A 15,329-nucleotide genomic window follows, 5' to 3' on the forward strand; every position below is an offset into this window, starting at 1 on the left:
ACAAACTACTCTTTCTGAAATGAATGCTAAATACTTCCAAATAGACAAAGAGTGACAGAGATAGGCACCATATTCACTCTTTATGCTGAGAATAAGTGTTTTATATGCTGTTAGCTCAGACTGATTGATTCTGCGCTCTCTTTCTTTGTTTAAGGTGAAACTGTATTTGTTGGGAACCTGGACAAGGACAAAACTGGATTCTGTTTACTGGACTCATGTTTGAGGATGCAGCCGAGCTACACCCAAAACTGTTGGGACAAAAATGGACGATAACAATGATCTATAATTTAACTCTTGTTTTGTTACTGTTTTGCTGTTTTTTTTTTTTTCCTTCTTTACAACAACCATTCAATCTTTAATATTACTTATGTTGTGACATACAGTTTTGCATGTTTAATCATTCTTTGTTGATTTGATCTGTTACCGTTAGAATGATCTTAAGCTAAGCAGTGGATCAGCCTCATTCGTGCTGTGTGACGGAGGACTCATGCACATTTTGCTGTGCCGGAGCAGTTTAAGTCCGTTTCTCTTTCATCCCTTAGTGAAATAGTGAAACCTACAATTTGTGCTTTAGATGTTGTTCTAGCTGAGGTGCTAAAAGAGATTTTCAATACTGTTGGGGTGGGTCTCCTAACTTTTACCAATACTTGTCTTAGTTCCAGCTGCTTTTAAACATTCTGTGGTTCGACCCATTAACTCATCGGTTTTATCCAATTTTAGACCACTGTCACTATCTGCCATTTCTCTGCCATCTGCCATTAAGAAAAGGTAGTTTTGATACAGTTACAGTCATTTTTAGAAGATAACCACATCCTTGAAAAATTCCCATCTGGAGATAGATTGCGACAACACTGAGTAGGCACTCTTAAAAGTGCATAATGACATCACTCATGTCAGTCATGGTTGAAGGGAATCCTGCTGCGCTGGTTCTGTTGGACCTCACAGCAGCCTTTGACACTGTGGATCACTCAGTACATGTTTCCTGGTTAAAACATCTTATTGGCATTCAAGGTACTGCACTTAAGTGGTTTAAATTTCATTTGGCCAAAAGGTGTTTTTCTGTTGCGATTGGTGACCTCTCCTCATCAGCTGTGCCCCGTGTTGTGGAGTGCCACAGGGTTCTATTCTTGGGCTTTTTCTATTTTCCTTGTACATTTTGCCACTGGGGTCAATTATAGCCGAACACAACCTGTCCTTTCATTGCTATGCAGATGATCTGCAAATTTATCGGCCTATGATGATTAATGGAAGTGATGCTTTGTCATTATTTAACTGTATTCGTGATGGAAAGCAGTGGCTGTCCCAAAACTTCCTTTACCTGAATAATGGTAAAACAGAGGCCATTGTGCTTAGGTGTTCTAGCCTGCCAAACTTTGGTGCTCTGGCTAATTATGTAAAACCAGCTATCAAGAATTTGGGAGTGATATTTGACAGCTGTATGAGGTTCAATCAACAGATAAACTCTGTTGTCAAATCAAGTTTTTTCCTGCTTTGTCTTCTGGTACTTTCTCAGTAGATGTGATCTTGAGATGGCCATTCATGTTTTCTTCAGCTCCAGGCTTGATTACTGAAATGCATTTTATACTGGTATTAACCAGTCTTCTTTTGCACGCTTCCAACTGGTGCAAATTGCTGCTGTTTGTCTTTTAATAAACATTTCCAGATGCGAGCATATTATGCCTGTAATGTACTCACTCCACTGGCTTCCAGTTTGTTTTAGAATTGATTTTAATGTTTGTTTTTAAGGCTATTAATGGCCTTGCATCCTCTTACCTGTCTGAAATTTTAACTCTCCACACTTACAGTAGGACATTACGGGTGTCTGGTCAGCTTTACTTACATGTTCCAAGGTCAAAATACAGGGTGACCCCCCCCCCCCCCCCAAAAAAAAACAGAACCCATAAAAATTTCCAAAATGCAAGGGTGACACAAAGAAAACAAAACCCATAAACCTTTGAAGAAAACTGTTCATTTTTATTTTTCTTCTTTTCTTTTTCATGGTAAGTCGACTTTGTGCATAAAAGATTAGAACAATAGTCTTCCCCAACATGTCTTGGCCAACCGAAGAAAAGACATTTTGCCTGGATGCCTAGTTTGCCAACTAATCATACCATTTGGAGCATATTTTGGAAAGAACATGACTTATTGCAAAACGACCAAGACAACTGAAACTTTGGGGAATGATCATACACAGACTGAAGTTTAACCTTTGTAGGATTTATTAAAATTTTTATGGGTTCTGGGGGGGTCCACCCTGTATAAACTCTGGGGTGATCATACTTTTGCAGCAGCTGGCCCCAGACTGTAGAAGAAACTACTTCTTGATTTACGCGCTATTCCTGAATCCTGACCAAGCACTTTCTAAATCAAAGCAAAAGACTTACTTATTTAAACTGGCTTTTAATACCAAGTTGTGCTGTGACTTTTTTTGTTTTTAAATCAAATCAATTTTATTTATATAGCGCCAAATCACAACAAACAGTCGCCTCAAGGCGCTTTATATTGTAAGGCAAAAGCCATACAATAATTACAGAAAAACCCCAACGGTCAAAACGACCCCCTATGAGCAAGCACTTGGCGACAGTGGGAAGGAAAACTCCCTTTTAACAGGAAGAAACCTCCAGCAAAAAACACATTACAAAACACATTTTTCTTTTAGCGTATGTTATTAAAATGATCATTTTTTTTGCCTTATGATGGAACAAAGGTCTGATTCCGACTACGCTGTTGGTATAATCCAGGCTGTAAATCTTGTTTGCTTTGCAGCTAATCCTGTTTGTTCAAGGTGACCACAGCAAATCCAGCAAAGATCCACAATGGGATTTGGCACAAGTTTTACGCCGGATGCCCTTCCTGATATGACCCAGTCTGTTTGAAATATTTTCACGATTTACCTTTTCTGTTAACTCCAGATTCCTTGCCCTCTGTTCAAGCCATCTTGCCAAAGTTTTCTATGGATACAATATAAGAGAACACTTAAAACACAGATAACAGTCTCTTAGTTGCTTAGTGATATTGGTTTGTGCTTCAGTAGATATCTTACTTGTTCTCTGGGAAGCACTCGCCTCACAAAAGGAACAATAACTGTTCTCAACCAAGGACACAGCTCTTGGGATGGTAGGTCCTCTGGAATGGCACCAAGAAAAGCTTCAAGCCCACCCGCTTCAAACTCACCTGCAAGCTGACCCTGTAAACAAAATCAAAACTGATCCCTGCAAATATTTCTTGGCAAAATGTCTTGTTTGATTATCTTGGTGCTCAACTTTGCAAAGCCCTGAAATTTCTCTATTATTTCTCCATTTATTTTGGTAAGTGAAAGAAGTCAAACTGATTGTAATCATTTGTGTTACCTCACATCTGAGCCAAAGAAGTTGTGCTCCCTTTAAATCTCCTTCCTGTAAAAGGGTCAGAATGTCACCTAAGTTGTTGGTGCTGTTCAGAAACTCAATCCAGGCAATGCCACTGTGGATGACAGAACAACATACTACATATAATAGCATTCACAAACAAACCACAAAATACCAAGTTTAAACATATCACAAAAAATAAAATAAAATCCATTGACATATGAAGTTACTTGAACTTTTCTGGGCTGTGAAGGCTGCAGAATGTTGCTAGCCTGGCCAGGGCCTCCTGGATTTGTAAGGAGGTATACAGTGTGGCAGCGTGATTAAGCATCTTCTCTGCAGTCTCAAAAGTTGGCCAAGGAGCTTTGAGGCAGTACTCCACCACATACTGCTCATCCTGTGAAACAGTATTTATACCGCTTTCAGTAAAGGTGGAAACATGAGAATTTAGATTTTTAATCAAACATTTTGCAACATGAAAATGTAATTTAACAGTAGCATTGATATAAAATTACTTGCGTGTTGAAAAAACATTTTAAAAACAAAAGTGAAGCATGGAGACAGAGATAAAGTCAAGTGGTGAGTGAAGAATTTGGAAGGTGGACAATGCAAACAGCTTTGTTGAGATTTGGAAGAAGAGTGTGTGGGTTAGCTAGAACCCTTTCCTCCATGATGCAGACAACACAGAAGCCTTTCTTTCATGCTACACTGAAACATGTCTTTGCTGCAATCACCATGATTTTCATCAGGTTTGTTTTGGCTTCCTCCACAAGTTCACTCCACACATCCTGTCCATAGCCACCAACTGACGCAGAGGCCAACTGCTCCAGAACAAAATCTAGCTTCACTTTATAAACAAGCTAGAAACAGGAAAAAAAAAAAAGTTACATATAAGCCAAATCAGTGGTAAATGGCGCATAAATTTCACACTTCAGTGGCTGGTATTCTACACTTTTAAGTTACCGATTACTTTGTCACATAAACAATTATTCACATAAATCAATTACACGGGCATTTGAATTTTTGCAGTTAGTCTTTGATGCAGTCCAGGATCGCCTGGAAAAATGGAAATTGGTCTTAAATGTTGAAAAATCTAAAATAATGCTCTGTTCAAATTCATCGGTTTCTTCGGAGAACATACCAGTTATTAAAACTGCCCAACTTGGGTTTAATTACTGATGTGGAGCTTTCCTTGGAAGCTCATATTCAACACCTGATCTCTAAACTGGGGGTGAAGCTTGGGATCTTGAAACAAGTCAAGTTGCTCCCTCAGAGCTCGGAAGCATCTTATAAATTCTACTTTCATGCTTATACTTGACTATGGTGATGTTGTGCATTTGTGTGCTTCAAACACTTGTTTACAGTACTTGTCTTCATTGTACCACTGTGCTCTCAGATTTATTACTGGTAGTACCCACCTTACCCACCACTGCTAACTTTATGTCAAAGCTGGCATGCCTTCTTTGGAAATAAGGTGACACACACACTGCATGACTTTGGTGTATATGGTTCTTATTGGGCTGGTTCCTACATAGTATGTACCTGTCTAGTTTTCTGCGGAGAACTGTAAGCTGTTATGTCTTATGTTGGAATGACATTTTGTTTCTCAGTTCCCCGTGTCTGAACGGAAATGGGAAAGAATGTTTTTAGTTTTGCATCTCCCTCTTCCTGGAATGCCCTCCAAATGGAACTAAAACTGTGTGGGCTGGTTTTGTTGACAGCTTTCCTTTCCATACTGGAAAACTGACAACAGAAATCATTTAAAACAGTGTGTGTCTTAAACCTAGAGTTGTTACTGTATTGGAGCTGACATTGTTACTGTAAAAATCAACTTGTGTTCTTTGGTCAGCTGCTTGTGTTTGTTTTTAATGGTGGTTGTGTTTTATTTATTTTGTATGTTGTGTGCTGCTGCCTTTCTTGGCCAGGCCACCCTTGTGAAAGGTCTTGATCTCAAGGTTTTTTTATTATCTGGTTAAATAAAGGTTAACGAAAGAAAGAAGGAAAGATCATATTTCCATCTCATTAATTTCTGGAAATATAAAACCTAGGATAATTACCATGGCATCCTTCAGTGAGGTCAAATCACCAAAAAACATTTTATTTGTCCTCATAACACTTCTACTAACCTCCAAATCCAATTCATATGTGACAGCAAACCTTTCAGCCTCATCAAACATGTGTTTGTGAAGAAGTCTGCTCAGCCTGTGAAGTATAAAAGTCAGACTTTAGTGGCATTCCATACATTACAGTCACATTAACATCAAAAAATGCTGGATTGTACACTACAAAAAATAAGATACCTGCTCTCAGGCAAAGCCTCTGTGAAGCATCTCACAAAAACAGAGGCTGTCGGCTCTCCTCGACTGCTTAAAAAAAAAAAGTGTAAGTGTGTGTATATATACACACACACATATAATTCTTATTTGAAAACATACAACATGTCACTCAGTCAGTGAACAAGCATTACAGTCCACTTCCAGCATACATCCTACCTTTCTGGATTCTCACAAACTCCCTCAACTAAATACATGGCATCCTGAAATTAGGGGACAACAGTTAAAATAAGACAGCAGGAAAAAAAAAAAAAAATTTACATTTAATAACTGCTGTTACAGAAACAGTCATTGCAGCTGAATAAGTATTGACTGCACCATGTTTATATTTGTGTCCACAAGGGAGGCAACTGAAGACACATCCAGAGAGTAGCAAACAGTCATTGACGGCAGCAACCGTATCTGTAGAGAGCTGATCTGAAAAATCACAAACCACACTATCAAATTTAGAACACAGTTTTAAGCAAGCTATTATATAGTTTATTCAAAATTAATGTTAAGATTACCTGACTGTTGTCCTGCTTCATCAGTGTAATCATTTTTATGCTGCCTTTGTCTTGTCTGCAATATTCAGATTATAGGGTATAACAATACACTAGCACCACATACGACACATATCATGATACACCTATCACAATACGTAGTTAGTTACGCCACTGTTCCCACTATTTATGCAGAATGTAATCTGTGTTGTTTTAACTTTAAACAAACAAATTACTCTCAAGTACAAATTGTAATCCTTCATGTTATCGGTTTCCTATTTGTATATTATACATCAGGGTTTGCATTTGAGGTCTTGGCCACTGAGTCCTAGGACACACTAGACTTTGAAAATGCGAGTCCCAAGGCCCAGCACCTCGAGGCGGCAAAGCCTCAAATTCAACCATAAAGACGCTAATTTCAGAAGCTACTCAACAGTGCTACAGAGTTCAAAGAAAGGTGGAAAATGATGCCATGAAAGCAAAGTGTGTCAAAGACTATGACGTTTCACATTTGAAAAAGGCAACGTAAACAAAAGCAAATCCAGGATGCTGTAGGGGCGCAGGTCTTTTGAAATGAAACAGGTGTTGGATTTAGTCATTCTTTCTGCACATTCAGAATTGATGAGAAATTTGTTAAAGTGCAACAGAATAAGCTAATTCAAGATTTGTAATTTTTAAATCTATTATAAGAGCCACAGCTTGAGCCAATTTAATTTAAATATGACACACACTTTATATTTCATGTCGTTTGTTATATATTGGTCATAAATAATGTTAAAAATGTTAAAACACATTAATATTGGATGGATATAATGTTTGCTAGTCTTCAGAAATCTACACAGAGTATCTAATCTGAGCAGCAGAGAGCTGTGTCAGACAGAGTGTAAATGTACGCCTTTTTTTCAATCAATGTTTGTCATGTGCATCAAATGAATTTACTCTGCAGCATGTTTCTTCTTCTACTTTCGGCTGCTCCTGTTAGAGGTCGCCATACCTGCATGTCCCCCCTCAGTATATCCACAAACCTCCTCTTTGGCCTCCCGTTTCTCCTCCTGCCTGGTGGCTCCATGATCAGCATCCTTCTCCCTATATACCCTAGGTCCCTCCTCTGCACTTGTCCAAACCATCTCAATCTCACCTGTCTGACTTGTTCTGTTCATTCCTAATCCTGTCCATTCTGATCCCACCTGCACCTTGAATGAGTCTGTCATTCCTACTGCACATCTCACCGCTGTCACACTATCCTTGTGCATGTCCTGCACTACCCTCACATACTTCTCTGCCACTCCAGACTTCCTCATGCAATACCACAACTCTTCTCTTGGCACCCTGTCATAAGCTTCTCTAATCCACTAAAAACACACAATGTAAATCCTTCTGGCCTTCTCTATACTTCTCCATCAGTATTCTCAGAACAAAAATTGCATCTGTTGTGCTTTTTCTCTGCATGAAACCATATTGCTCCTCACAGATCTTCACGTGTTTTCTAAGCCTTAGTTTCCATTACTCTTTACCATAACTTCATGCTGTGGCTGATCAACTTTATGCCTTTGTAGTTACTGCAGCTCTGCACATCACTCTTGTTCTTAAAAATAGGAACCAGGACACTTCGTCTCCACTCCTCAGGCATCCCCTCACTTTCCAACATTTTATTAAACAATCTGGTTAGATACTCCACTGCCATCACATTTTCATGCCTTCATTGGAATGTCATCTACACCAGCATTTCCACTCTTCATCCTATTCATAGCAGCCCTCACTTCATCCTTAATTATCCCTTGTACTACCTGATTTACTCTCTCCACATCATCCATCCTTTTCTCATTTTCTTCATTCATTGCCTCCTCAAAATATTCCCTCCACCTTCTCCACTAGTCGCGCGACATCTAATGTGGCATAATAAGTGGCATCGTCTTCTACAATGCGCAGTGATTAAACGCAAATGTCGTTCAGTACGTGTTGGCTTTTAGGTTCCAAATTTGGAAGGGGAGAGGGGCTCTGACAGCAGTGTGGAGACTCAAGCAAAACAACACAATGTTATTTTTAAAAAAAGAACGTTTTGAATGCATGGGATGTCCAGGGATTCAAGAGTGTGTGTCACTCCCGCCTACGGACATTGTGTCTCGGGCGGGGTATATTTTCTATCTTGCGTCCAGCCTTGATGATTTTGCATTAGGAAGGCGTAATCGTGAACCCTGTACATCATTTACGTTTTTTTTTCTGCAAGAGGCTGTTACTTATTTCTGCTGACTTTTCAAGGGAACATGACACTAATATATATATATATGCCCCGCACAACCCAGTCCCGATGGCACTGACTGAAGGGTCCCTCGAAAAATTGGCCCATCCTGCCTTCACTGCGCATATGCCATTTCGGGGGGAACATCAACTGTGGTTCACAGATTATCACCTCATTTCTGCTTAAAACTGCACTCCAGTCATCATCTATCTCAGCAACAGATATCTGAAGCTTTTGTACAACAATCATTTCCACATAAATTCTGCATTATTTCAGAATAAAAGATGGAGGAAGTGATCAGAGTGCAGCAGCATGTCTGACGTGCGCTGCTGCTGCGCCTACATCATTTTGGAGCGTCAGGTATAACTCACTGATTATCGCCTCATTTCTATTTAAAATGAGCCCGTTTCTGTTTAAAACTGACTTTACAATGATTTAAGACGTTTCATTTGTCATCTGATGGTTAATAATCCCATTATTCCCTTTGATCGCTTTGGGTGTAGAGAGTTCAGTCTCAGAAATGCTGCTGCGGTCTGAAATGATGCATACACAGTGAAGACAGGGCGGACCAATTTTTAGGGGGGACCATTCAGTCCCCCCTAACACACACAAGGTCTATTAGAAAAGTATCCGACCTTATTTTTGTCAAAAACCATATGGATTTGAATCACGTGTGATTACATCAGACATGCTTGAACCCTCGTGGGCATGCAAGAGTTTTTTCACGCCTGTCGGTTACGTCATTCGCCTGTGGGCAGTCTTTGAGTGAGGAGTGGCCCACCCTCTCGTCGATTTTTTCATTGTTTAGGAATGGCTCAGAGACTGCTGCTTTGTTTGATCAAATTTTTTCAAAACTGTAAGGCACAACTCAGAGGACACCATTCGATAAATTCAGCTGGTTTTCGGTAAAAAATTTTAACGGCTGATGAGAGATTTTGGTGTGCAAGTGTCGCTTTAAGGACAGCCCACGGCGCCTGACGGCGATCTGCGCTTCGAGGCGGCAGCGTCTCGCCGTTTCAAGTTGAAAACTTCCACATTTCAGGCTCTGTTGACCCAGGAAGTCGTCAGAGAACAGAGAACTTTCAGAAGAAGTCGGCATGAGGAGTTTATTCGGACATTCCATTGTTAATGGACATTTTGTAATGAAAGAACGTGCGGGCAGAGTCGCATGTCGGGCCGGACCCGACCGCGGGGGGTTGCGACAGGAGAAACACCTCCGTTGGAAACCTCAAGGGGCAAGTTGGAACATACCCAAGCTGTTAAACAATTTCTCAGTTACTCACTTGTTGAAAGCCATCAAAAGCCGCCTGAATTTTACAAATGGTTTTCAACACGGAGGTGTTTTTCCTGTCGCGGCGCACACAGATTTGCCGAGTCGTCACGGAAACGACTCGGCGAATTTGCGCGCACGTCTTTCATTAAAAAATGTCCTTAAACAGTGGAATGTCCGCATAAAGTCCTCATGCCGGCCTCTTCTGAATCTTCTCTGTTCTCTCACGACGTCCTGGGTGAATTAAGCCTTAAATTAGGATGTTTTCAGGTCGAAACAGGCCGACGACGGCGCCTGGAAGCGCTGCACGATGTCCTGCTCCGTGGGAAGTCCTTACACCGACAGAAACACCCCATAATCTCTCATCAGCCGTTAAACTTTTCACCGAAAACCAGCTTAATTTCTCGAATAGTGTCCACTCGGATATTCCTCACAGGTCCAGAAAAAATTTTGATAAAGCAACGTGCGCTGTCTCGAGCAGCGTGTGAAACAAAGGAATTCAGCCGAGAGGACGGGACCACATCTCACTCAAGGCCTGCCCACAGGGAAATGATGTCACCGACACGCGTGAAAAAAACTCACGCATTCGCACGAGGGTTCAAGCATGATTGGTGTAATCGCACGTCATTCAAATCCATATAGTTAAAAAAAAAAAAAAAGGGTCGGTTTATTATCTAATAAACCTTGTATACAACCCCTGGCAAAAAGTATGGAACTCACCAGGCCTCGGAGGATGTTCATGTCAGTTGTTTAATTTTGTAGCAAAAGCAGATCACAGACATGACACAAAACTAAAGTCATTTCAAATGGCAACTTTCTGGCGGTTAAGAAACACTATAAGAAATCAAGAAAAAACAAGATTGTGGCAGTCAGTAACGGTTACTTTTTTAGACCAAGCAGAGGAAAAAATTATGGAATCACCCTGTAAATTTTCATCCCAAAAACTAACAGCTGCATCATATCAGATCTGCTCGTTAGTCTGCATCTAAAAAGGAGTGAACACACCTTGGAGAGCTGTTGCACCAAGTGGACTGACATGAATCATGGCTCCAACACGAGAGATGTCAATTGAAACAAAGGAGAGGATTATCAAACTCTTAAAAGAGAGTAAATCATCACGCAATGTTGCAAAAGATGTGGGTTGTTCACAGTCAGCTGTGTCTAAACTCTGGACCAACTACAAACAACATGGGAATGTTGTTAAAGGCAAACATACTGGTAGACCAAGGAAGACATCAAAGCGTCAAGACAGAAAAACTTAAAGCAATATGTCTCAAAAATTGAAAATGTACAACAAAGCAAATGAGGAACGAATGGGAGGGAAACTGAGTCAACGTCTGTGACCGAACTGTAAGAAACCGCCTAAAGGTAAATGGGATTTACATACAGAAAAGCTAAACGAAAGGCATCATAACACCTAAACAGAAAAAAACAAGTTACAATGGGATAAGGAAAAGCAATTGTGGACTATGGATGACTGGATGAAAGTCATATTCAGTGATGAATCTCGAATCTGCATTGAGCAAGGTGATGATGCTGGAACTTTGTTTGGTGCCTTTCCAATGAGATTTATAAAGATGACTGCCTGAAGAGCATATCTCACCCATATTGGCCTCTCTTCATTGACTTCCTGTTAATTCTAGAATAGAATTTAAAATTCTTCTTCTTACTTATAAGGTTTTGAATAATCAGGTCCTATCTTATCTTAGGGACCTCATAGTACCATGTCACCCCAATAGAGTGCTTCGCTCTCAGACTGCAGGCTTACTTGTAGTTCCTAGGGTTTGTAAGAGTAGAATGGGAGGCAGAGCCTTCAGCTTTCAGGCTCCTCTCCTGTGGAACCAGCTCCCAATTCAGATCAGGGAGACAGACACCCTCTCTACTTTTAAGATTAGGCTTAAAACTTTCCTTTTTGCTAAAGCTTATAGTTAGGGCTGGATCAGGTGACCCTGAAACCCATCCCTTAGTTATGCTGCTATAGACTTAGACTGCTGGGGGTTCCCATGATGCACTGAGTGTTTCTTTCTCTTTTTGCTCTGTATGCACCACTCTGCATTTAATCATTAGTGATTGATCTCTGCTCCCCTCCACAGCATGTCTTTTTCCTGGTTCTCTCCCTCAGCCCCAACCAGTCCCAGCAGAAGACTGCCCCTCCCTGAGCCTGGGTCTGCTGGAGGTTTCTTCCTGTTAAAAGGGAGTTTTTCCTTCCCACTGTCGCCAAGTGTTTGCTCACAGGGGGTCGTTTGACCGTTGGGGTTTTTACGTAATTTTTGTATGGCCTTGCTTACATATAAAGCACCTTGGGGCAACTGTTTGTTGTGATTTGGCGCTATATAAATAAAATTGATTGATGATTGAAGAGAACATGTAAATTTCCACAGTCATTGATGATATGGGGCTGCATGTCAGGTAAAGGCACTGGGAGATGGCTGTCATTACATCAACAATAAATGCACAAGTTTATGTTGATATTTGGACAATTGAAAGGATGTTTGGAGATGATGAAATCATTTTTTCAAGATGATAATGCATTTTGCCATAGAACAAAACTGCAAAAACATTCCTTGCAAAAAGACACATAGGGTCAATGTCATGGCATAGGGTCAATGTCAATGAGCAGATCGGATTTGATGCAGGTGTTAATTTGGGGGCTGAAAATTTACAGGGTGATTCCATAATTTCTTCCTCAGAATTGAGTGATTCCATATTTTTACTTTTTTCTAAAAAAAAGTAACCGTTACTGACTGCCACAATCTTTTTTTCTTGATTTCTTATAGTGTTTCTTAAAGCCAGAAAGTTGCCATTTGAAATGACTTTAGTTTTGTGTCATGTCTGTGATCTGCTTTTTTTCTACAAAATTAAACAACTGAATGAACATCCTCTGAGGCCGGTGATTCCATAATTTTTGCCAGGGGTTGCATATAGGCTTCACAAAACAACTATCAAGAGTCATGATGCATTGTTACACCCCCAAAAGATTACATGTAAATCACAGTTTAAATTAATTATACACCCCCCCACCCCCAATATTTGTGGTTTTATTGTAAACAGTTTACACTTACGTGGCAATGGAGGAAGAGCTGCATTCTGCAGTGAGTTGAAAGTCATGAATGACCAGATCAGGCCAGCAGCGAATCATTACAAGGAAATGCAGGTCCCAAAGACTCAGAACATTCTGAGACAAAAAATACATTTCTAACACAAACACAAACATATTCAACTCCTCACAATGACTTGGCTGAGCTCACCTCAGTGTCAAGAATATACATCAAGTTTTCCACCACCATCATCTTTCTTACACCTGCAGAATAGTAACATTGAGTAATTAATGTGTAATTACAGTGTTATAATGCTTTCCTGCTCAAGTGAAAACATTTTCATGTATTCAAGTATAAAATCATTCAAAATTATAAGTCCACAAATCCCTCCATCACTAAATAAACAAAAATACTAAATATCTAAATGGAAAGTAGTCAGAAAATGCTGCACACCTGGGATTAAGCTACTGTCAACAGTGTGTGCAAGTCGCATCTTCGCCTGACGAGGATCCATGATCCAGTGGGTCACAACATTTTCTTTATCCCCCTGTGAAGATAATGTTTTTAATCAAGTGAAGCATAGCATAAAATCTGGATTAAAATCATATTTTGAACTCCATAAAGTAGCTTATAATCATGCTCTGGGGTTTCTTTTCTTTTGCATGTTAACAAGGTTATTCAAGGACTATCTTTGGGCAGTTTGCGCATTCCTCTTTGCAGCACCTTCCAATCTCCATCATGTTGGATGGGGAGCGCCGGTTCACAGCCATTTTCAGATCTCTCCAGAGATGTTCAATCAGATTCAGATCTGGGCTCTGGCTGGGCCACTCAAGGACATTCACAAATTGAAGCCACTCCTTTGATTTCTTGGTTGTGTGCTCAGGGTCATTGTCCTTCTGAAAGATCACCCGTCACCCCAGTCTGAGGTCAAGATCGCTCTGGAGCAGGTTTTCATCCAGGATGTCTCTGTGGATTGCTGCATTCATCTTCCCTCAATCCTGACTAGTCTCCCAGTTCCTGCCACTGAAAAACATCCCCACAGCATGATGCTGTCACCACCATGCTTCACTATAGGGATGGTGCCTGGTTTCCTCAAAGCATGACGCCTGGCATTCACACCAAAGAATTCAGTCTGTCTCATCAGACCAGAGAATTTTGTTTCTCATGGTCTGAGAGTCCTTCAGGTGCCAGTCTGGCAAACTCCAGCAAGGCTGCCATGTGTCTTTTAATAAGGAGTGGCTTCCGTCTGGCCACTCCACCATACAGGCATGATCGATGGATTGCTGCAGAGATGGTTGTCCTTCTGGAAGATTCTCCCCTCTCCACAGAGGAATGCTGGAGCTCTGACAGAGTGAACATTGGATTCTTGATCACCTCCTTGACTAAAGCCCTTCTTCCCCAATCGCTGAGTTTAGATGGGCGGCCAGCTCTAGGAAGAGTCCGGGTGGATCTGAACTTCTTCCATTTACGGATGATGGAGGCCACTGTGCTCATTGGGATTTGTGCCTTGAGACAATCCTATCTCAGAGGTTTACAGATAATTCCTTTGACTTCATGTTTGGTTTGTGCTCTGACATGCACTGTCAACTGTGGGACCTTATATGGAGATCGGTGTGTGCCTTTCCTAATCATGTCCAATCAACTCCAATTAAGATGTAGAAACATTTCAAGGATGATCAGTGGAAACAGGATGCACATGAGCACAATTTAATTATTATTATACTTTATTAATTACCATAACTCATCCCAATCACAGACATTTTTAGAAACAACCTGCTCACACAAACAGCAGCGGGCAGCAACCGAGCAGCAGCAGATCTTCACACACTGCCTCGGTCACTGGCTGTGTAAGAAGCACAAACCTCATAAGCAAAGTATTTTAAGGGTAAGAGAAAACCAGAGTGTTTGGAGGAATCCCATACAGACAAGAGAGAACATGCAAACCCCACACAAAGGAACTAAGTACCAGTGGATTCAGACCCCGGACCCTCTTGTTGTGAGGCAACAGTGCTGACCACTATTCCACCGTGGCACTTTATTTGTTTAATGGGGAAAGAATAAGTAAATATATATATCACACATACCCCAATCATCAAGTGGATTTCTTGGCACAGACTGAACATCACTGCTGTATTGCAACCCTCACTGTGATGATGATTTGTGGAGTAAAAGTCCAACTTGATAAGAGACTGAAGCTAAAAGAGAGAGAAAAAAAGTTTGCTTCCATTGTTCAAGATGTTAAAATTCCTTGTTGCATGCAAAGAAGACTGCATTAACTTACATCCTTTAAAGCGCCCACGTCCATTTTTTCAATGGCTGTGAGGACATGAAAATAAGGTTTGAAATAGAAAAATGTAGCTCCAGTGAAATTTGCACCTACAGTGTATCTGCAAAGTATTCACAGCACTTCACTTTTTCCACAATTTATGGTGCAGCCTTATTCAAATGTGAAGTAAATGATTTTTCACCCCCTCTAAATTCTACTCACAACACCTCATAATGGCAACATGAAAAAGTTTTTTTTTGTGTGTTTTTGCAAATGTATTAAAATAAAAAAAACTAAGAAATCACATCTATATAAGTGTTCACACCCTTTGCTCAATACTTTGTTGATGCACCT

General features: G+C 40.5%; 1 protein-coding gene across 1 annotated transcript in view; it reads right to left on the reverse strand.

The window, feature by feature from the left end:
• Positions 1-15,329, reverse strand: part of kntc1 (kinetochore associated 1) — a 98,375-nt gene that overhangs the window by 77,177 nt on the left and 5,869 nt on the right. The window contains 15 exon segments of the mRNA XM_034170370.1: positions 2,895-2,951; positions 3,044-3,187; positions 3,351-3,462; positions 3,578-3,744; positions 4,082-4,207; positions 5,474-5,549; positions 5,648-5,713; positions 5,840-5,883; positions 5,999-6,097; positions 6,187-6,241; positions 12,734-12,846; positions 12,920-12,972; positions 13,163-13,256; positions 14,794-14,904; positions 14,991-15,025. Of these exon segments, the coding sequence (XP_034026261.1) occupies positions 2,895-2,951; positions 3,044-3,187; positions 3,351-3,462; positions 3,578-3,744; positions 4,082-4,207; positions 5,474-5,549; positions 5,648-5,713; positions 5,840-5,883; positions 5,999-6,097; positions 6,187-6,241; positions 12,734-12,846; positions 12,920-12,972; positions 13,163-13,256; positions 14,794-14,904; positions 14,991-15,025 (1,352 nt within the window).

The sequence above is a fragment of the Thalassophryne amazonica genome, chromosome 5 (assembly GCF_902500255.1).
Source record: "Thalassophryne amazonica chromosome 5, fThaAma1.1, whole genome shotgun sequence".
In the NCBI taxonomy this organism is placed as follows: domain Eukaryota; kingdom Metazoa; phylum Chordata; class Actinopteri; order Batrachoidiformes; family Batrachoididae; genus Thalassophryne; species Thalassophryne amazonica.